At 30.7% G+C, this 22,736-nt stretch overlaps 5 protein-coding genes across 6 annotated transcripts; 2 read left to right on the top strand and 3 right to left on the bottom strand.

Annotated features, from left to right (window-relative positions):
* The first annotated feature begins 7,030 nt into the window (after positions 1–7,030).
* Positions 7,031–10,385, top strand: LOC128385408 (endoribonuclease LACTB2-like). Of its 2 annotated transcripts, XR_008324711.1 has the most exons (7): positions 7,031–7,429; positions 7,588–7,702; positions 7,772–7,874; positions 7,942–8,169; positions 8,238–8,319; positions 8,413–8,512; positions 8,643–10,385. XR_008324711.1 is itself a non-coding variant. In XM_053344269.1 (6 exons), the coding sequence occupies exons 1-6, from the start codon at positions 7,138–7,140 to the stop codon at positions 8,445–8,447; spliced, it is 855 nt and encodes a 284-aa protein (XP_053200244.1). In that variant the 5' UTR covers positions 7,031–7,137; the 3' UTR covers positions 8,448–10,385. The 2 variants fall into 2 exon arrangements, 1 of the variants encoding a protein (XP_053200244.1); XM_053344269.1 differs by having other exon boundaries at positions 8,413–10,385.
* A 719-nt stretch (positions 10,386–11,104) lies between these two features.
* Positions 11,105–14,276, top strand: LOC128398232 (clusterin-associated protein 1-like). Its single transcript, XM_053359060.1, is given in 9 exon segments — positions 11,105–11,287; positions 11,372–11,483; positions 11,542–11,626; positions 11,697–11,876; positions 11,938–12,033; positions 13,052–13,269; positions 13,322–13,463; positions 13,535–13,553; positions 13,556–14,276. Coding segments are annotated over 9 exon segments (1,404 nt in total). The 5' UTR covers positions 11,105–11,265; the 3' UTR covers positions 14,086–14,276.
* Positions 12,044–13,353, bottom strand: LOC128398233 (uncharacterized). Its single transcript, XM_053359061.1, has 2 exons — positions 12,264–13,353; positions 12,044–12,189 (listed from the first exon to the last, which is right to left on the bottom strand). Exons 1-2 carry the CDS (start codon positions 12,706–12,708, stop codon positions 12,173–12,175), a joined length of 462 nt encoding a protein of 153 aa, XP_053215036.1. The 5' UTR covers positions 12,709–13,353; the 3' UTR covers positions 12,044–12,172.
* A 761-nt stretch (positions 14,277–15,037) lies between the features above and the next one.
* LOC128398231 (protein ROP-like) lies at positions 15,038–18,325 on the bottom strand. Its single transcript, XM_053359059.1, has 6 exons — positions 18,023–18,325; positions 17,259–17,467; positions 16,723–17,139; positions 15,834–16,631; positions 15,468–15,711; positions 15,038–15,375 (listed from the first exon to the last, which is right to left on the bottom strand). Exons 1-6 carry the CDS (start codon positions 18,048–18,050, stop codon positions 15,314–15,316), a joined length of 1,758 nt encoding a protein of 585 aa, XP_053215034.1. The 5' UTR covers positions 18,051–18,325; the 3' UTR covers positions 15,038–15,313.
* Positions 18,326–18,674: 349 nt separating this feature from the next.
* LOC128398229 (nuclear pore complex protein Nup133-like) lies at positions 18,675–22,527 on the bottom strand. The gene is given in 9 exon segments (XM_053359058.1): positions 18,675–19,317; positions 19,320–19,897; positions 19,899–20,401; positions 20,493–20,607; positions 20,677–20,815; positions 20,880–21,207; positions 21,303–21,362; positions 21,436–22,055; positions 22,267–22,527. Coding segments are annotated over 9 exon segments (2,859 nt in total). The 5' UTR covers positions 22,412–22,527; the 3' UTR covers positions 18,675–18,946.
* Between the last annotated feature and the right edge of the window lie 209 nt (positions 22,528–22,736).

The raw sequence follows: 22,736 nt of genomic DNA on the forward strand, positions 1-22,736 counted from the left end.
GTATGAAATGTAGGATATTTTCAAGGAAGATGTTAATTGACAATCAACTGCGGAAGAGTTTGTCTCTAAAACCAATTGGAAGACAATTAAATTGATGAGAAGAAAAAACTTTAAATTTAATTTTTAGATTATTATTGTTATAATAATGTTATCAAATTGTATTTACAGGTAAGAGGAAAAATATAATACATTGGATAATTTATTTGCTTAATTGTGATTTAGATAATCTGGAAACAAATGTAATCATGATTTAGTTTGTTAGCAAATTGTAAGAAATTGAATTAGTAGTAATTTTTGATTGTTCTCTTTTTTTTTGATTATTTAGGTTGATTATCTTTGCTTACCAAGAGATGGAAATCAGAGGAAGATTAAGTTTAATTGGTTAGATTGTATTCCAATGATAATGGCGATTAATTGTTGCTGATGATGATTTAATTGTTTATATTACAATTAGATTGGAATTGATCTTCCATAAGAATAGATTCTCGTTGAAAGTGTTGATGTCGATGAAAGTAAACCATTTGAATTATATGGCGATCGTATTGTTGAACTTAAATTGTTGTTATCGTTTTTACAATGATTTGAGTAATTACTTAGATTTGGTGGTGAAATTTCATAAGATTGTTCAATTATCCAGGAAACAACTCGATCTCTCCTTTTAATCCCATCGACGTCCACTTTTGGTTTATCGGTTAATCCAAGGATCGTTGAAGCTGCATGATTATAATATGAAATTAACGCTCTTACAGTTAACCAGAAATTAATCAACGATAAGAGACAAGAGAGACTTGAAATGATCAATATAATACAATTAATCATAACCAAAGGTCGACGTAGATCGGGTGGACGCCATTTCTCATTGGTACTAATGATTTCCTTTCGATCGCCAATTTCAACGATAAGATCTTTTGGTTCACAAAGTAGGAAACCATTGGCAGCGACAATGGTCACAAATGAAATGGCCGCGGTGGTAAAAATGGCGGAGAAAAAGTTTATCTTTAACAAGATAAGTGAGAGATCATTTCGACCTGAGGTTATACCCAAAAGTCCACTGACAATGACTATTAGCCCAATCCAAATGGCCGAGTAAAGGTTAACTGGTGACGATTCAAGAGGATAAATAAGTACACCGAAAATTGTAATGGTCACTCCACAAATTGACTGACCAGTTCCAATGGCTACAACTGAACGTCCAGGATAAAATTGACAAAGTCCACTTTCCTTGACCAATAGTTGTTTAATCCTGGGAATCGTTGGCACTTCACTCATCATGATTTGAATTGATAATAATTTTTTCAATCAACGTAATAACCGGTCACATAAACAATAACAACAATCCACAGTTAACATTGATTAAAATCATTGGTGAAAAACAATCAATCAAATCATATTGTTAATCCAATCCTCATAATGATACAGTAATTCACAAGAAAAAAAAACCAAATCCAAGTCAACGATTTAAACAAATAAGTTGACAAACCACAACAATTTGTTTTCCCCTTAACCAATTCAACTGAATTAACTAATTTTGGATAATATTTCACTTGGACAAGACGATCAACTGATGATGATAAAAACAGTTATGAAAACAACAGAGTAACAATTTAAAATTAAGGTAAACTCATAATGTGTCAATAAGACGATTTCGTTATTATCTTATTACTATTAACCAAGAAAACAATTGTTTCTGTTGATTACCTGTTTGATTGTGAGTTTGTTTGTGTGTGCACATCAACAACAATTATGTTAATACAATTAGGCCACCGTAAGTATAGAGAGAGAGAGAGAGAGAGAGAGAGCAAGTGAGTGAGTGAGTTAGCGAGAGAGAGGTAAAGAGATACATCCAAGAATCGGTGAGCCGGTGAAATGAAGAGTTTTCATCTTTATCTTCATCCTCATCTTCCAAACCTGATTCATCTTCATCATCTTTTTTTTTATCATCCTTAACATTACCTCCTTTATCTTACCTGTTGATTTGGGCCCTTGACCTCCTCCTCCTCCGCTTATACCTTTTTCCAGGCCACCTCTATCCATTCCGTTCCCCACCCAATTGTCTTTCACCTTCATATCGATATTATTATACAGAAATGATGATGATCATCATTAGTTGATTGTTATCTTTTTCCAAGTCCAATTTTACTCAATCTTTTTATACTAATTTTCACATTTCTCTTTCTTTTCTCTCTCTCTTTTCATTTCTTTTCTTTAGACTGGACATTACTTATTTGTCTGTCCACTATTAATCTTTATCCAGGTCATTCCACAATTTAATACCTGATTTTTTGTTGTTACTCATCATCAACTTTATTGACAATTTACTTATTCAAACTAAGGTCATCTCACCGACATCATCATCATTATATCAACAAAATCATCACCTTTCAGGTTTTCTGTATATGTGACATGATTAGATTATCAGATTAACATGTTCCCTAACAATCAAGATTAATTGCTTGATAGACATTTTAGATACCAACAAGATTAGACAACATGTTGCTTACACTAATCAATTGTTAATCTTGATTACAATCAGTCATGTTTGTTATTGTTATTAAATTAAGATAACTAATAATCTTAAAACTTTTTCAAAAAGTTTGAAAAGTTTGAAAAATTATTAATAACAAAAAAAAACGAGGACAAACTTAATTGTTACATTAATCTGGATCCAGGAAATTGATTATTAACTAAATAGGTTTAATCATTGGCCATTTAATTTAATTTCATCTCACATATTGCTACAAATCAAAGTACAGAAGAAAATTAAATTAAATTAAATTAAAACAACAATCAACCAGTTCTTAAACAAATGAGATGATGAAACAATCAAAAGTTTGACATTTTCTTTGTCAAACTTGAGCTGAATACCCTTGGGGTGTGGTGGTCAGTCAATGGTCAGGGTGTACCCAGAGATTCAATCAACCATTATATTTATATAACTAATCATGATGATGATAATGATGATCAAATGATGAGATGATTTTTAATGAACTTTTTTTCAGTTAAAAAATACTGATAATATTATTAGACTGAATATAAATTGTTCTTGTCCTACTTGTTAATCGTGGAAACAATTTTCAACACCAATTCATTTAATTACAATTTGATTTAAAGCTTTTTTTTAATAAGTCGTAAATGGCAATTGTGAATTTGTGTACTGGTCAAATTAAAATTAGATCAAACAATCAACAGTTAATAATATAACAATAAAATGAAAATAGTTAATACTGTTAACCATCATGTTAATACAGTTAACATGATTTGGTATCACCAGAAACGGGTCTTGATGATAATCAAACTAAATCATCAACAACAATCAGATGACCCTCTGTGTCCATCATTCATTTTTATGTCTATTGTAAAGTTCAGCTGATTATCGGGTTAACCCTGAAAATAATCATAACAATTAAATGTTTGAAGAGCAAAATTTGAGGTAAAAAAATTGAATCTCAACTCAATTAGAAAACAATTTAACTCATTTAAAGGTTTGCTTTTTATTTTGGCCAACAATTAAGTTTAATTGCTTTTTCTATTATATTGTTTACATTGAGTAATTGATGATGATGTTGATCTGATTGATTTAAAATGACAACTTTAATTGTTGATTAGTTGGTTGGTCAATCATAAGAAACCATTTAAATTGATAATCTAATTGTTCATCCTTTACACTTTTGTTTTAATCGCTGTTCTTGGCTTAATTGTTCATCTTAATTTTAATCATCACAACTGATTAACTTGTAAGTTTAAGTGTTAAAATTTTCTGTGTTTCCATGATTTAATATTGTTAATTAGTCGCGTAATTAATTAACTAATTGTGACTTGATATTCATCTTGTTGTTTCATCTCTTAACCTCTTTATTGTGTTGAGTTAATCTCGTTTTTTTTGTCCATCTTTTTTTTTGATTACTTGACCATTTTCTTGTTAATTTAGTTACTATTTTGTCACAATTAACCTTGATTAAAGACCTAAGGCAATTAACTAATTACTTTTAATCTAAATCCTCTTAAAATTATTATCATTATCATCTAACTTGTACAATAGGAAACAACCATTGGGATCTTGTTGCCCTCAAGGCTTTTTCAAATTTCTGTCAATTGTTAATTAATTAATCCCGTTTTAATTTACTTTTACATGAGTTTGATGAGAATCAGAATGATTAACAACACTAATTGTCACGTTAACGGAAGACCTTAATCATAAACGATCTTGATCATGTTTAACTAAATGTCGACTAATTTAAGACATAATCATATCTCCGGAAACGAGTCCCAAAAAGAGACTCAACAATCAATTGAACAATTAACATGATTCTTCCGTGATTAACTTTAATTGTCCATATAAACATGGTGACATTGATTAAGTTAATTATCTGTGTCATATATAAAAACAATCATCTAATTAGGTAAATACTTAAATGTAACAAACAAACTTTAATCTTAATCTGATCAGTTGGTCAGTTGAAAAAAACTAATGACCATTGATTTATATTTGTAATAAGCCAATTTAAAGGTAGAATTAAATTACTCAACAATAATGATCAATTCTTATCATGATTATCTTGATTTACTGATTATCATTAAGATGATATTGTTCAATTGTGATTGTAATCAGAATGGTGATGATGAGGATGAAGATTAAAATTCAAATGGTTCAAATTAAATGACCGTATTCATGATTAATCGTGATTTGTGAACACCAATTGATGCGGATATGGATCAGATTAGAAGTTAAATTTGGCGTTAATCATAATCACAATTTAGAGAAAAGTGATTGTGATTAACTCTCCTAATCCTTAACAATATAGTCAGAAAATAATACGACGATAATAATAATGATGAGGATGGAAAATTTTGTCTACCGGTTTCTAACAGAAAACAATCAAATTAAATTGTTACGATTTCGTTACAAGTAAAAAAAAAACATGATCGTTTTCATGGATTAAATTGTTATTATTATTCATTCATATTCAATGTTAATCATTTTGATAAACAACAATAAGACCCAAGAAAAGTTGGTCTGTTGGTCAGTTGAGTTGGTCAAGAGTCACGACCTGTATGAACCCAATTAACTGAATAGATTCCTATTTTTAATCAACTGGTTTTAACTATTAAACAACAATACAACTATGGAGGTTAGAAAACAGTTAATCATTTGTGATGATCACAATTGATGGTAAACATTATTTTAGATTTAATCATCTCACAGCAATTTAAATTGTTTATCTTCACACAATTTACCTGATTAACTTCCTGATCAATTTATAATACATTCATGTCATGAAATTGGTTCTAATCATGATATTATTGTAACAATTTAATAGTCAATAGGTTGATCAATAAGTAGCATCCAGTTTATATCATTAATAATACAATTTTGTAAATTGATTGTGATTAAGATGAAATCAATTGTGATCAAATATTTAACCAGACTTAAGAGTCGATTAAACTAAATTTTACTTATATTCAATTAAATTTAATTGTCTACAGAATTAAACTTATCGCAACTTTTATTAGTATTGTTTTAATCAATGGGTTAAAGCTAATTAACGTTTTCATGATGATTAGTTAATCAGTAAATTAGCAAATTAACAAAAAACAAAACTTTTCTCAATGATTATGAAACATTATTTGCTAATTGTTAACTTTTTTCTTAGACAATCAAATGAATTAACAATAGTCTAATTGTGATGGACAGGTTGATCAATATAATTTACTCATTCACAATTGACCTACAATTAAACTTGATCTATTAATTGTAATCAAAATAATAATAAACAAGTTGAAATATATAAATTGAACTTTCCAAAAAGGTTGGTAACAATTTAAGTCTATTATTAAGATCACAATGATTCTGGTTGATTGTTATATATTTTCAGGTGTAATAATTTCAATCATGATGATGAAAAATTAAATTACCATCGATTGGATTAAGATTAAATTGTTATTATTACCATGATCAGATTACAGATTTAAATTGGAAATCAATAATATATAAATAATATTCATTGTCTTTACCTGGAGTCTAATTGTTGACAATTAAACCAATTACCAATTGGGCTTGATGATTTAGTTTAATTGATCTGGTTAACAAGATTGAATTTAGATTCTAGATGATGATTATAATTATGATGGTTCGATAATGATTAGTTTTAATTGTTGGCTCTTCTTTTTTTCTTAATTCAGTTTGGGTTTGGTTTGTTTCTTTCTGGTTTAACTTTAACAATTTAATTCATTCTCATAATCATTATTAATATTAACTAAATTATTAATGGTAATTGGTTCTACCCTAAATTGTTATTAACCTTAACATACAATTGTAATCAAGTAAATCACTTCTAATCAAAGTGTTGGGCACCAATTGAAGTTTAGTTGATTAATTTTTATTTCATGATTACAATTAAGAAAAGTTAAAAAAGTTTCTTCAAAATGTTAAATTTAAGGTTCGGGAAAATTAGTTAATCATCAATATGGATTTAATTTCTCATCAACTGATTAAAGTAGTAACCAAATCAAATAGTTTTTTTTAATTGTAATGAAGATGATGATGCATATCGAATGGCAATTTTTCATGATTAGCTAAATTGTTTCACTTAATTATGTTAATCATCAAGTTAATTCATCCAAATCAATGATACTATCACAACGGAAGCCTTTACTTTCACAATTTAATTGTAATCAACTGATTATAATCTTAGCCTAATTTAGACAAACATTATATAATTAAACATTATTCACTGTCCATCTAATTTAAATTAACCTCGATCAATACCAAATGATACAATTAATTTAATTATACAACAATTTAGATCAACTCTCAATCTTAAGTAATACAATAATTTTCCCATTATAAACAATTTAACTATTCACTTTGTTGATTCAGTTAATTAAACACTGAAGAAATCTAAATCACTCTAATTATCTCCATATTGGTTTACCCAATCAACTAATTAACTAATTGTTTCAATTTCTAATCCAATTCAATGTTCCCTCCAATTTTTTTTCCTCTTCATTATTATTGTTTGTTGTCTCTGTTGGTTACTAATAGTTGTTGATGTTTCCATTTGTTGATTTGTTTTTCTCGGTCTTTCATTTGATTATTTTAAATTGTTACGATTGTCAATTGTTTTCCAATTCTTAATCATGTCAACAATTATCCCCAAAGTGACTAAATTGTCAGAAAGAGTGATTCGTATTCTCGGTTGTAATCCCGGTCCATTTACCCTTCAAGGAACCAACACTTACCTAATTGGAACTGGAAAGGAAAGGATTTTAATTGATACTGGTGAGAAAGATAATCAAGAATATACTAAATTGTTGAAAACTGTTCTCACCAGTAATCAAATTAAATTGTCAAATATAATAATCACCCATTGGCATGATGATCATATCGGTGGTTTATTGGATGTTCTTGATTTAATTGAATCACCGGCAAGTATGTAACTCTAATTGTCTTAGTACATTTGATTACATTGTTTGTATTTCTCATTGATTAGTTTCTCTCTATTTTCATTTTAATTTGCTTGAAATGGTTAATTTTTTTAATTCTAATCTAATCTTAATCTAATTCATTAATCATTTAATCTTTGACAGGTTGTAAAGTTTACAAATTTAAACAGAATGAGAGAGATCCATCCGATGAGAAAATCTCATTTGAATATCTAAAAGATGAACAGAAGATTAAAGTTGATGGATCGACAACTTTAAGGTTAATTTCTCACAATTAACTAACCACAATTTGATGAATATATTAATTGTTTCCTCTCTCTCTCTTTAGTGTTTATTATACCCCTGGACACACCGATGACCATGCGGTGTTATTATTAGATGAGGATCGAACCATTTTCAGTGGTGATTGTATTCTGGGCGAGGGAAGTGCAGTAAGTTAATTGTTTCATGATCGATTTTGATTGTTGATCTGATTGATTTTTTAAATTTAAATTTCAGATTTTTGAAGATTTAAGAGATTACATGAAATCTCTTGAGAAAATATCTTCTCTTGAAGCTGAGATTATTTTCCCTGGTCATGGTCCTGTGGTCAACAAGCCTAATGAAAAAATTTCCGAATACATTAAACACCGATTAACTCGTGAGAATCAAATTATTGATTGTATTAAATCCAGTTCATCTAATTGTGGAATTACCATTTCACAAATTGTCTCCATCATCTATAAAGTAAATATATACATGATTACGAAGTTAATTATCATCAACTAATCTTCAATTGACTCTTTAATTATTAGGATACTCCTGAAAATTTACTACTTGCAGCAGCTAATAATGTCTCACATCATTTAGATAAATTGTTGAAGGATAAAGTAATCAGTAAGTTAATTGTTCCTTATGAACAATTTAATATAATCATAAGCAAGTTACACAATTAGTTAATGAACAATTTTTGTTTCCAATTTTCAACAGAATCATCTGATCAAATCCACTACGAGCTGATTTAATTGGATTTAATCAATTTCTCTCTCCATATTTTTTTTGTGGTTCTTCATTTAATCACAATTAAATGGTAAAGGAAATTCAATCAAATTAAATTGAATGGACATTTTAATTTGTCGATATTTACAAAAGTGAAACTCAAGATTTTATAACGATGATAATGTAACATAACATATAATACATATGAACTTTTCTATTAGACAATTGATTTGATTGTAACAATCAATTTCAGTCTTTGTTGATTGATAATTAAATCGTGTAAAGTGTTGGCCTACGGACTGAGACGATACTTGCACGAGGGGCGATCGGTGAACGGACTGTGGCATGTTTAAGATCACAACAACATTCACAACACAAACAATTCCAGAAGCAACAAGTGACCATCCAAAGGACAATTAAGATGATTGAAACTCCAATAATTAAGAAAATTGTTAAACTATAATACATTTTAACTCTTGGACTCTTTTACTATGGACATGCCAGTGGACAGTTAACAATCACAATTAAATTAATTGGTGATTGAACTAAGAACAAGATTGAGAAAAGTTAATTGTTAAACTTGTTGATTGATTGAGTTTGTCATCAATGTTTCCAAAGGGAATGAAAAACTAACCAGTGATTAGTAAATTGTCAAGTTAATGATGATAGAAAATGACAAAGCAAAAAGTTTAATTGTCATTGATGGTTATTAAACCTTGGGAATAGACCAAACAATTAAGTGTAACTGTATTAATTGTGACAATGAGAAAGCAAGTCAAGTCATTGGATAATTTAATTTCCTCAACCATTAACTAATTTTAACTCAAGTCAAGTGAATTAATTAATACAATAGAAAAAAAAATCTTTTCCAAAGTTAATATTTATATCGATTACGATGATAACTGTTAATTGTTGGAAGTTGATTTAATTCTGGAATACTTTCTAATCGTTTAGATGCTCTTCTTTGAAACTCTCGAACGACCACTTTCTCGGTTCGTTTTTCACTGGCCTGAAATCGAACCCAACTGGACACTTTGTACCAAGAAGATCGATAAATTTTGGGAACATGTTCGATAATTGAAAAGCCGAACCAAGTTCCGGAAATACTTCCAATGGCAATGATAACATCGATCAACACCAATCGAGGTTCAACAATCACTTTAATATTTGGTTCTTTAATGGTACCAAAAGAGATGACGGACTTATTGCCGCTCGTTGGTATCGGATTTCTGGGACGAATAAAGAAAATTTTCTCATAACAATCCGGCCTTTCAGTTAACTGGAAACAATGATCAACTATAAAGTTCAATTGTTGACGGAAAGTACGATTGTCAACATTGTCCGTGTACTTGACCAGACCCAATGGTACATTAAGGTCAACATCAATCATGGACGCATGGAAAGGTACACCAAAGTACTCGATGGATTTGTTGTTAAAACAAACGTCCTTCATGTCAATCGCTCGTCGATATCCAAGTGGAATATAATCAATACAATTGGACTGATACGGAGACGGAAGTAGTTTCCGTTCAAAAGTAAAATAATGCATTCGATATACTAAAGGTTCATTATAAACTATGGACATTGTATCCCAACGAAGTGAATTGCCTCGAGGCTTATATGAAGGTGGAACCAAAGTGATGAAAAAGTTTGGAGCAAAATTAAATATCGATTGGTTCATATTGATGGTCAGTATATTGGGACTTATAAAAGCTTTGGCACTTTCCTCATTCGATAAAGTGACAGGACCTTTCAATGAACAATGGAAAATGTAACATATTCGTAGAGATCGAAGGACTTTATCAATTTTACAAAAATCTTTCGACTGATTAACCGTTAAATTTGTAATAGAAAGTGAAGTAACTAATTCGGAATTGGTGTACATTAAACTGACCAATTGACTGATGGTCAATGATCGGGCAAGGATCATCATTAATTGATTTTTGTCCCATATTGAAAAAAGATATCGACGAAGGGCAATTTCATTGGCAATATTTAAATTGTTGGGAAGATGGAAAGTTGATTTAAATTGTTGGTATTGGATGAAAACTTTGGTCCAGTTGATTATGTAAGCACCGTCAAAACAAATGACCACATCGGGTAGAGGTGTAACTTCTGGCACAATTAGTGAAACATTGGTTAACTCAGGGAATGAGAAATAATTAATTAGTACCAAAGTTGATTGGATTAGAAAACCGATTGAACAAATTATCTCAAATATCGTATGAAGATTAATCCCCAATATTGTACATTCAAAGAGACGAGATAATCGTCGACGTTTTTTCATTGTTAATTGTCGTCAAATTTTTCCCTCGACAATCAACACAATTTAACAATTTACTCTACTCAAGGTTTATCATGATTAAGAAATAAAACAATTGATTCTATTTTGTTTTTCTTGTACATGGAAAAGATAATTAATAGTTGAATTAAATTTCCCATTGATTTTACATTCGCATTCATTGATTGATCAACTTATTTCTCGTTTAAATTGTAACAATTACGAAAACGATAACGATAATTATATGATTGCCGAGCTAAATTAATGTCGATAGTAATTAACTATCGATGAAATAATCAATCGCAACCTCTAAATTTACCATTATTCAACTGATTGACCATTAGTAGCAAGAGATTAATTATATCAACAGATCGTCGATTTGTTTACAATTAACAAATTATCGACAAACTTTTGAACAAATTTTCAATTCTAATTGTTGATTTAGAATCGAAATTAAATTAATCATATCAACTCGAAACAATTTAGAACTAATTTATTGATTGAATTAACAAATTTCTCTATGGTAACAGTGATTAAAAAGGTAAACAAAGAGATCGGGAAAAATGTCCTTTCGAGAGCTTCGAAGTAAGTTGATTAGTTAATTGTTAACAATTTCTTTTTCTGTATTGGTAAGAAATTAATGGATAATTAAACTTAATTGTTGTCTAGATTTCTCGGAAATCCTTCGATTCCTTGGTTATCCTCGTCATGTATCAATTGATAACTTTCGAAGACCCAATTTCCCTCTAGTAGCTGAGATACTCCGATGGTTAATAACAAGGTAAGCAATTAACTAATTGTTTCCATTGTGATCTAAATTTCTATTCCAAATTTAATAGATTTGATTCATCTCTTGAAGTTCCATATGTTATCGATACGGAACAAGATCGAGTTATCTTCATTAAATCTTGTGCCCAGTTAATTGTAAGTTATTTCTTATTGTATATGAACAAGTCAACAATTAACTAATTGTTTGTTCTGGTCAATCAATTAGGCTACTAAGGCTTTCATCAAGTTGAATACCAAAAAACTTTACACAGCCGATGGTCATGCCGTTCAAGAGATGATGAAAATGGCCTCACTTATTTACGAAGCATCTAAACAAAGTGAGGCCACTGATGATTCCAATCAAGAAGATGTAATTACAATGTCAGAATCATTGATTCACAGTAAAGTAAGTGTGAAATTAACCTTAATTGTTAACAGAAATTAACCAATTGTTTCCTCAATTTAAGGCAAATGAATTAAAGAAAACCCGACAATTAGCATCAAGAATAACTCAAAAAGGTGCAATATTATCCGATTTATTGGGAAAAGAAATTGAATTAAGAGTAAGTCCAACAATTAATCCAATCACTTTATTATCTCCAACAATTATGATGATACAATTAACTGTAAATCAAGACAATCAATTATATTATTGTGAACCAAATTGATTAGATGAGTTGGTCCATTTTGATCAGATCCATTTCAAAAGGTAACCATAACTATTAAGACATTTTGAGAAGGAAAAAAAATGAAACAATCAACTGATTTAATTGTTGTTGGTAACAGAACTTACAATTCTTAATCATGTCGACCCATGAAAAGGGTTTTCGTTTAATTTGATTAAGCAAATCCGGATTTTTCTTAATCTTTTTTCGAACCATTTTCTCCAATTCTTTTGGATCTGAAGGTAAATCAGTTGATTTAGTATTTAGATTAATCTGATAGATTAAAGCAGAAACCAATCGACAGGTAACAGTTAACCAAATTTCGTGTTCAATTGCAGCACCCAAACCAACAATATGAGTGATTATTGAAGCCGAATAGTAATTGATTACATTGAATGTTGATAATGATGAAGTTAATTGTATATGTGATCTGTTATATTCATTAATCATTTTATGTGAATCGAGGATAATTGTTGTGATTGCCAAACCAATTAGAAAATATCGACCAAATTTATACAAATTTGATGATTTATCTAAATCACTGATTGATTGTGATGATGATAAACTTGACATTGTCTTTCAATTGTTTACAATTACCATCTCATTAACACCATAATAATAATAACAACCAATACAACTAATACAATCAACAGAATCAACTAATCATGAGAATAACAAAAATCAATAAATTGTCCAATCTCATTTTCCTCCTCCCACTCAACCCAACCCTTGGTTACCACAAATTGAAAACAAATCAGTTGTAACAATCAAAGTCTATTCTTAACACCACCAAGTTAATTGTTCTCATTCTTGATTATTACTCCATATAACTACTATGTAATTTAACTTTTCATATATTAGTAATCAACATTTTACTCTGATTACTCTCATTAATTATTCTCTAATTGTTATAAAGGAAAAACGAGCTCAAGTTCTAAATCGTCAACTCGAAATTCCGGAAATCGAGAAAAGTTTACGAGATGAGATCAAACGAGTCGAAAAAGAGATCGAAACTATTAATTATAAGATTGAACATGTCGCTTCGGACGAAGCGAATTTGGATGAGAAGATTGGAAAGAAACGACAAGAACTTGAGAGAACCCAGGATAGATTGATGACAATTAAATCAGTGAGGTGAGTAATCGAAGGGACCCAAAGAACAATCAGTTAATTGTCTTCGTATTAGACCTGCGTTCATGGATGAATACGAGAAACTGGAAGAGGAAATGGCGACGCTTTATGATGTTTATGTCACGAAGTTCCGGTCACTTGTTTACCTTGACTGGCAACTAGAGGATTCAGAGAAGGTGGAAATGGACAAGATTAAGGTGATTAACTAATTGTTTTTGATTTTCGATTTCATTTTTGGTCTAATTTGTGTTTATTTTATTTTCCAAAGAATCGAAAGGAGCAAATCAATCGATGATTGAACAGATGAGAAAAGAGGAATCACTGAGAACGGAAAATGAGAGTGACGCTGATTTGGACATTGGGATTAACCTTGGTGATCTCGAGGATGATGATGATGAAGATGATGATGAGTTAGATGATGAAATTGATGACGATGAAGATGATGATGATGATCTTGCGGTAGGAAACTATGGGAATATTAAAGGGAATAATGTTAAGGAGGTTAATCAAAATGGTGGTAAAAATGATCGAGCTCGAAGGTCAGTTATCAATTCAACGACAACTAAACGAAGTGAAACCGGAAGAGTTCGGGTTTTCGGCTCGATGACCGCTGGAGATAAAGATGATTCCCTTGATTCTGATCTTGATTTAGATGGTGATGATGACCCGTCTGAATTAGATTCTGAAGATGAACGGGAATTGAGAAACATCAAGGATATTAATAGTCGCAAAGGCCACGGCGGAGTGGGCACGACCAGCGGAGTCGGAGGTGGAGGCCGGACCATTGCAATAGAGACCGATGATGATAATGATTTTTAACCAATCAACCAATTAACACATCAACATATAAACACCCAGAAAATGTAACTATTGCTCTGGTCACAATTCTGAATCAACATATGAGTACAACAAAATGGTCATCATATATGGTCAAGCGAATGCCAAGATCCAATCCAGGCCACATAAATAGAAACGGAAAAACTAATCACAGGTAATTGAACCTGATTTTAAACTCGTAAACTAAATAAAAGATTTTTGCAAAAACCTCTTTAATTAAACGAGAAAAAAACTTAACTCTTTTGTCAATATCTCCAATGCCTCTTCTTAATTACAAAGTATTAATAATTAGTGATTACTAATCACTTTCTTAGAGAAAGTTTCTTTTTCATCATCTTCAATTCTTATATTGTGTCCCAATCAACCAAGATGAGTTGATCAAAATACATTTTTAACTCCCAATTAGTGGTTTCATTTATTCATTTCATTTCATTCATACGATTTGAAATAATAAATAGTCAACCCTGAGAGTTGATTAGTTTCATTTGGTTGATTTTATAATTTTTATTAATAAATCAGCAAATGCAAACCAAATTAATTGTTGACTGATCAAGATAATTAAACGATCAATCTTGATAATCAAAACACATACACACCTTATGATTAGATACATTGGATCATCAAGTTTAAGTAAATTTTTTAAATCTCGTCTTGATTTTGTTGTTAATTGATTACAATTTTTGTTTTAATTTCTCATGTATTTATATTTATATTGGTATGTGAGTGTATTAATCAGCATTAAAACTGGAAAAAATTGCAATTAATTGATAACAACTTGTAGCAATTACTATTATTATTTGAATAAAGTAATTATTGTTACCATGAATAACTTTAAATTTACTGATTTTGATGGTTTGATAGTTAACGGTTTTAAATAAATTAGATTTAAATTGTTTTCCAAGGGAGAAATTAAATGGAATTGAAAATTGGAATGTGACAACAATTTAAATTGTTCAAAAGGATGACTCAATTAAAGTGATTATTATATATCAACAAACTGATAGATTAATTTCTTTGATAATCAATATATATATATTGACGATCAAAGAATCAACAATTAACAAATCAAAAATCATCAAAATGTTTCTATTTTTGCTGTTTCCTCAATGATCATGATAATGGTGATTCAGTAATAATAATTGGGTGTTGACTAGTTTTCAAACTAATAATTTGCAGATGAATTTTGTGAATGAAAACGATGATTATTTCATCAACTGCTGAGATCTCGCAAGTCTGAGAGGAAGCCCTCAGGGGTTAAAATATGATCAGAACCTAGAAATGAAAAGAGAAAAAAACAACAATTAGTAAATTACGATTAGTATGATTGCGAAAATAAGAGTAAAGATGAACTTAGATTTACTCACCAACAATCACTTCCCATGTTTTAATATCTCTTGTTACTTCATAGGCAACTCTCATCTCGGAATAGGTCAATCCACCGATGACAAAGACAATCAATCGAGGGACATTTTTAACATTCAAAGCGTTTTTATCTTTATGCCAATTACCATAACGAACGGAGGTCGGAGTGGGTCGGCCAAATCCAGTAGCCACTCGAGCACTCAAGAAGGGGAAATGTTTCTGATCTAATTTCTCCTCGATTGCATCCTAATAATAACAAACAATTAAGAATAACAATAAGAAAAAATTATAGAAGATGTAAAATGGTTATGATTATTGTGATTTATGAACAATTGAGAGTCCATTTTGCTAATGGTCATTGGGCTCACCTCACAGAGATCCTTCAACACTGGTGTCCAACGAGACATTTGGTAGGTTTGCTCATTGATACGCTCCTTTCTTTGGATTTGGTACATTTTCTTACGGCCTCCGTCCGAAATGATTGATAAACCAAAATGAGCCAAATTGGTGATGATACATTTATCTGCAGGCGGAATTTGTGCATGTTGAATCAATTTGGTCAGATTTTCTTCGGAGATTCCATTTTTGGAGAGAATGTAAAGAAGAATGATACGAATTTTGTCAAATATTCCAACTCCTTGGTCAAGAAGAATGGGAACAATATTTCTCATTGGATCTTTAATTTTCTCTCCTTCAGCATCGGTACCCATCGCAAGGTCTTGCTCAACTTTGCACAATTTGTCAACATAACCTTGATACGCTTTCATACAATCTTCAGCCAAATGTAAATGGGTTGAGTATTTGCTCAACTCTTTCTGATATTGAGGCATCTTTTTAATCATCTGAGATAAATCTTTCAGGCTTGTTTTATCCGAAGTGCTCATTCGTTTACTTTCAATGAACTTTTTCAAATTTTTGGTAACATTTTGAGAGACCACGGCAATATGTTGATGCCTTAATTCAGCCCAAAGTTCATCATTTTCATCCAAAAGAACTTCCTTCTCACGAACTTCGTTTCCGGTTGTTTGTTCAAACTTGTAAACATCATTTTCAACAGGTAAAAGATCATAAGCCATCGCTTGGAAGGTTAATTCGTGAAGCAACGGTGAAACACAATCGAAACCACGATCAAGAATAATCAACTGTGATCTATGTTTTTCTGGAGCCTGGAAAAGTAGATGAAAAAATTATTAACATACAATATAACCAGATCATTGTGATTGGAAAATTTCTAGGTCATTTTTAGATTTATCTTACCTCACCCATTGATGGATCATCTGCTTTGTATGCATCTAACTTTTGCTGAAGAAGCTGAGCAAGTTCAGCGTTACGATCAAAATCTGACCTGAATCGTACACTAGGATATTCACCCAAAGTAGCACATATTGTTGCGAGTTGTTCAGCTATTCTTTCAAGATTAGCTGAACGACCTGATTGTTTAGCAGGATTGTAGAAATATTGGAATGCCTCAGGGCAGTCAAGTGAGAATACTTGTGATTCGTAGGGTAAAAAGGCAATGTTGATCTCTTTCAACGTTTTAATGTATTTGGCAGCAGGAGATTTGCACAATTCGTTAAACAATTCATCAGGACAAGATTCCGTGAAGAATACATGACATCCTTTGTAAATTGCGGAACGAGCACTGAGAAAATCTTGCATCAAAAGCCGAATAGACTAGAGAAAAGGTATAAACGAAAAAAAAATGAGCAAATAATTAATCGTCGAGAACTTAACAAGAATTAGTTACAATGTTATTCTGTGATTATTTTTTTCTCTCCTATTCTGAAATTTACCTTATCCGTTGGAGTAATCAAATAAATAGCTTCCATATGATGAAGAGGTTCCCTCTTTTTCACTATGTCTTCCACAATTGTAATACCATCAACGGCAATTTCATGCATCTTACAACAGGCTGAGATCATCCTCATTCCCAATTGATCAACAATCAAGACCTTCCATTCACCCTTCTTTTTACATGTTCTGATTGCCTCGTTCATGATTTCTGTAGAAATAAATAAGAATAAATATAAATTCGATACATTAGATTACCAATTGACTGAGTAGGATAAGAAATGTTGGTTTTGAGGCAAACGAAAACAAAAAATGGTAAACATTACAAATTAATCATGGAAATTTTTTCTCTACATGAAATACTAGGAATGAGGTGAGAGAGAGGAAAATCAATACAATAGTCGGGGAAGTAAAGGGAAGAAAGAAAGAGGAAAAAGAAAGAGGAAAATATTACACAGAAACTAAAGAAAGAGAGAGAGAAAGAGAAATAGACAAAAACATAGAAAATGAGTATCAAAGGAAAAGCCAAATGATGAATTTTTTAGGTAGAAAAACACAGGAAATGATAAAATAGGTTAACTATTGTAGAATAAAAATAGAAATAAATTACATTTGAGACCACGGAGATCATCATGACAATGATTAAGAGCAATTATAAAACCATAATTAGGTAGAAATTATATAAAAATAGTCAACATAAAACAGAACAAATAAAAAAGAATAGAAAAAAAAACAAAACCAATATGAACATTTACTCTCTACTTACTTTGACCAACCAGCATTTTAAGAGCCATGGTGATGAGATTTTATTGTATTTCAAGGCTCAGAACAAAAACAACACCAATGGAACAGTAATTAAACAAATTAATTGATTGATGATTAAAAGAATATGTTGAAAATTAAAATTGGAAACAATTGTTATCCTTTCAAGATGAAAAACTTACGTCAAAATGAATCAGAAACACAACACGCCCATTAGAACATAGATGTCGCTCTTTGATTAGAGCAAATTTTGATTCTTTGATTGTCAAAATTTTCTATCAATTAACTAATTGTATCTCTTCAATATTGTTTCATCTCAATGAAAATGAGAAGATTATCAGCTTGTTAATCCACAGTAAGTTGATTTCCAAATACCTACCGGTATTTGATTAGAATAAATGTTCTTCACCCTATTTACTAATTGTTGTTGTTATTACGCCTCAAGGACAATTAATTAATCATTTGACATTGAAACGGAATAATTATAAACAATTGTAGTTAACAATTGTGATTAACTTTAAGTACAACTATTACATATAGTTTATTCAACCGATTGTATTTAGTTTCCCATTGTTGTTGTGGTGGAAAAATTTGTTCACTTATTTAAGCAAATTAACTCAATTTGGATAATTTAAGTTAATTAACACAATTAAATATCGAAAATGTCATTGATTTAATGTTTATCAATATAAATGTGAGTGTTTTTTTTTCATGTGTAACGATAATATTTTCAGATGAGGGATGAAATTTAAATGACATTGTTGATTAAATGGTTTTCCTTTAGTTGGTTTGATGGTTGGAAATATGAGAAAAAGAAACAAGAATATTAATTGTTATTGTAACAGAATTGTTGCTTTTTTGTTGCAATTAGAATATAAAATTGATGAAAATACTAATTTAGAATGCATTTTGTTGTTGATCAAGAAGATTATCCAACAAGATGCTCCTCATTTTCAGCTTCCTCCACCAGTTCAGCTTCTTCAACCAAAATCTCTTCTAATTGTTTGTTAATTTCATCGATTTGTCCCTGTTCCGAATCACCATCATTGGTAAGGTAACACAATTTACTCAAACTGAGTAAAGTTTTTCTCTTCTCGATATTATCAGAATTTTTTGCAGCTAAAACCATCAAACTGTTTGCTGCTTCGTTAAATTTTTCGATGCCAATATAGTGAAGCCAATTAATGTCATCATAATCTTTGAGGAAAGTGGACAAATCTTTGGATCGAGTGGTCAACATTTTACCTTGTTTACCTTCCTTCATGTACCATTTGAATAGATACTCGGAGAAACCTTTTCTTTAAATTCTTCAACGTAACGATTAAGCTTTGATTTGTTATCCAATTCTTCACATATTTTGATTAAAGTTTCAAAATCTTGATATCGTTCAGCTAAACTACAGGCTCGCTCATATTGTTTAGCTTGTAAAAGTGGTTTAATACACATTGTCCGATCGGTGGCGAAACTTTTATCAATCAACTTGTATCGGTCACTTTTTTCATCCAAAGATTTGAGATGAGTAACATAACCATCCAAAATAATATCACTTATATCAACAATTTTCTGATAAATGATTCCTTTTAATTGGGCTTCGTCATCTTGTCCAGCAATTATGGAATCGGTTCGAGCCGAATTTTTAACCAAAACATCCAATTGTTTAAGAAATGAAGTTCGAATCCCGTTTGGTCCAACGGTAGCGGTTAACGGTAAATATTCAACGTTCCTACTAACCTCATACATGTCAGAATTGGTTGATTTAAATTTACGAATATCTTGGAATATGTTGATTATTATGTCACTGATTGTTAGAACCAATTTTAATCCATCTTTAGGTGAATTTATACAATCCAGTAATTCGTTTTCTTCAAATTCAATTAGCAGGTAAAATTTCATGGATTGTGGTCACTCGTCGATAGAAACGATCATGAGATGATAAATGCGCTTCCTCGGTATCTTCTTCTCGAGAATCTAAAAGTCTATCGATAACTTGATCTAAAATTTCAGGTAATTCTTGATGAAGATTTTTTATAGCAATGGCCATTACTATTTTCTCTGCGTGTTCACAGAGGATTAATTTGCTTGACGAAACACAACCATTGTAATTGACAAGAGCCAATTGAGGCCAAATTCGGACAACTTTTAAGAAATCGATAAACTGTCGATGGCCTTCAAGTTTTTCTTCCAATTGTTTCAATAGTAAAGATGACATGACATTTGGATTGGATCGACTCAAATTTAAACTATCTGACCAACGGGGATCAGCTGATGGACTCTCATCACAAAGTTCACGGCTTAAACTAAGAGCATACTCATCAGGACCCGAATCTGATGAGGGTTTATCAAAATTAGCCAAAAAAGCAGCAACATAAGCTGAACACTCTCTCTGTGAATTAAATGAAGAGAAGACAAAAGTATTAGAAATCAATAGAATGATAAAGTGACAAATTCGAGAAAATGATCTCATCTCCAATTACCGTTTCTTTCCGACGGAACATTTGAAAAGCTGATCGTAGATTTTCAAGCGGATTTCCAGACATTTTCGGTGCATTTATAATGGAAGGTGTTGCTTTATAAGTTTCAATCAATTGACTATATTAGAGGAAGAAAATAGAAATTGATTAGACTGTAATTAACTGGAAGGTTACTTTTTTTTCTTACGTTATATTATCTTTTGGTTTAACAGCAACCAAATTGTCTCTAGAGGTAAAGAGAAGGGGATTTCCTTGATAAACACCGGCTCCGAGGATTTGACTTTCTCGATTGTTGAGAGATATTAGATCAATAACATCAGTGTTGTCTGGGAATAGTTAAATTGGTTAGAAATAGTATTTATATCTTATTCTAGGAAAGATTGAACTTACATTGACAACAGAAGATTCTGGTTTTATCATAAATATAGATAACATCATTACTCTCAACATTGGTAATCATTTTGAGTGAAAGTAAATTTGATTCGTTGGATTTAGTGTAACTTGGTGTGTGACTCCGGAGAACCGTGAATTTGGTAATTTGAATACCCTCTGTATTATCAGCTGTGATGGTTGATTCATCTATTACTGCAACAGCATAGAATAGTTTATTGGAAACAACTTGATTTAATGCGGCAACCAGAATTAAAAGAAGATCATCTTGACGTTCCATATCGATAACCCACATTCGCAATTGATTGGGATTAGTTTTTTGCCGATTCTAGAGGAATAGGAAGAGATTGAAAGAAAGAGAGAAATTTAGAAATATTCAGATAAGGTTGAATAATTAAATGATTGAGTTAAATCAATACATACCCAGACAGTTGACAAGTAAGAATCAGTGATAGCACTTTCTAAATCGTGTTCACAGATGAGCTGAAAGATGAATAAATTGAAATTGATTAAGATTTTTGTTTTTTTCTCATCACAATTGGAATTAGAAATTTACCTTTTCAGTTTGTAAATCTACTAAGGTCCATTTCTGAAGATAAGTAGCAGCTAAAACATAGACAGTAGCATCTTCTAAGTAACTTGTTCCCTTGAGTATCTTGATTAAAGGTTTATTTTCATTAGATGAAGATGGTGGTATAGCTCCGAAAATGAAAGATGAAACTCTTTGACCAAATCCAGCAAGAACACCTTGAGGTATTTTCAATGTTCTACAATTAATTGAGTTACTTGTCATATGAATATGAAGTAGAGATGAGGTAGTTGTACCAAGAATATAACCAAAAGGTTCAATGTCTGTAAGGGAAAAGCATTCTTGACCTTGTAGGTCATTAGCAACATTTTCAATAAAATGACCATCATGAGCAGCAGAAGGCCAGTAACGGATGATTCCTTCAGGTGAGACAGCAATTACACCAGGAACATAAGTTGACTTGTAAGAGACCAAACAAATTAGGTCAGCCTTATGAAGTAAATCACTACCAGGTAATTGTAATTCAAAGCTTTCAATTCGAGATTTTTTAGATTGAACATATTTCCAAACAAATAATCGTCTTCCACAGACTAACCAAGCCCATCCTTCTTTAACAATGTTAACACTAATCGACTGGAAAGGTGAGACTAGAAAAAAAAGATAAAGAAAAATGAACAAAAAAATCAAATAAGTTCAAAGAATCAAACCAAAAAAAAAGAGAACCCAAACAAACAAGACAATCACATCTCCTAAATATAAGGTGACAGATTTACCATGCACCATACAAATGGAATACACATAAATAGAGTAATTGGTAAACTAAAAAAAAGTAAATTACTCTAATTTAATTAGTCTTACCTTGACTAGAAATTGCTTCAATTAAAAGTACCGGTAACACTGATCCATGTGCTTGCAACAAATGGTGATCACTTTCACCTAGAACATTAAATTGTCCCCATTGAATTGAAGTGTTACCCCGACTCAGGTTAAGAAAAGAGTCCATTGGTTAACCAAAATTAATAAACAATTAACAAGTAATTAGACAAAAAAACCAATTAATTAATTGTCACCAAAATCAAAACAACAATTTTCATTTAAAAGCTCAACAAAAATGAGCGGTAAACAACCAATGGTAACAATGGAAACTAATCAAAAATTTTTGGCGCTTTTTTCAAAAGAAATAAATTTAATTCTAACAATTAAACTAATTAGTCAATTTCAACAATTGGACAATTAACATTAACCAGTAAAAAGTTTTAATTATCAAGTTAATAAAATGAAACAAAGAGAAGAGAAAAATTTTAAACGGAAAATATGAATCTCCAAAT

Source organism: Panonychus citri, unplaced genomic scaffold (assembly GCF_014898815.1).
Source record: "Panonychus citri isolate SS breed McGregor unplaced genomic scaffold, ASM1489881v1 Contig00049, whole genome shotgun sequence".
NCBI classification, from domain to species: domain Eukaryota; kingdom Metazoa; phylum Arthropoda; class Arachnida; order Trombidiformes; family Tetranychidae; genus Panonychus; species Panonychus citri.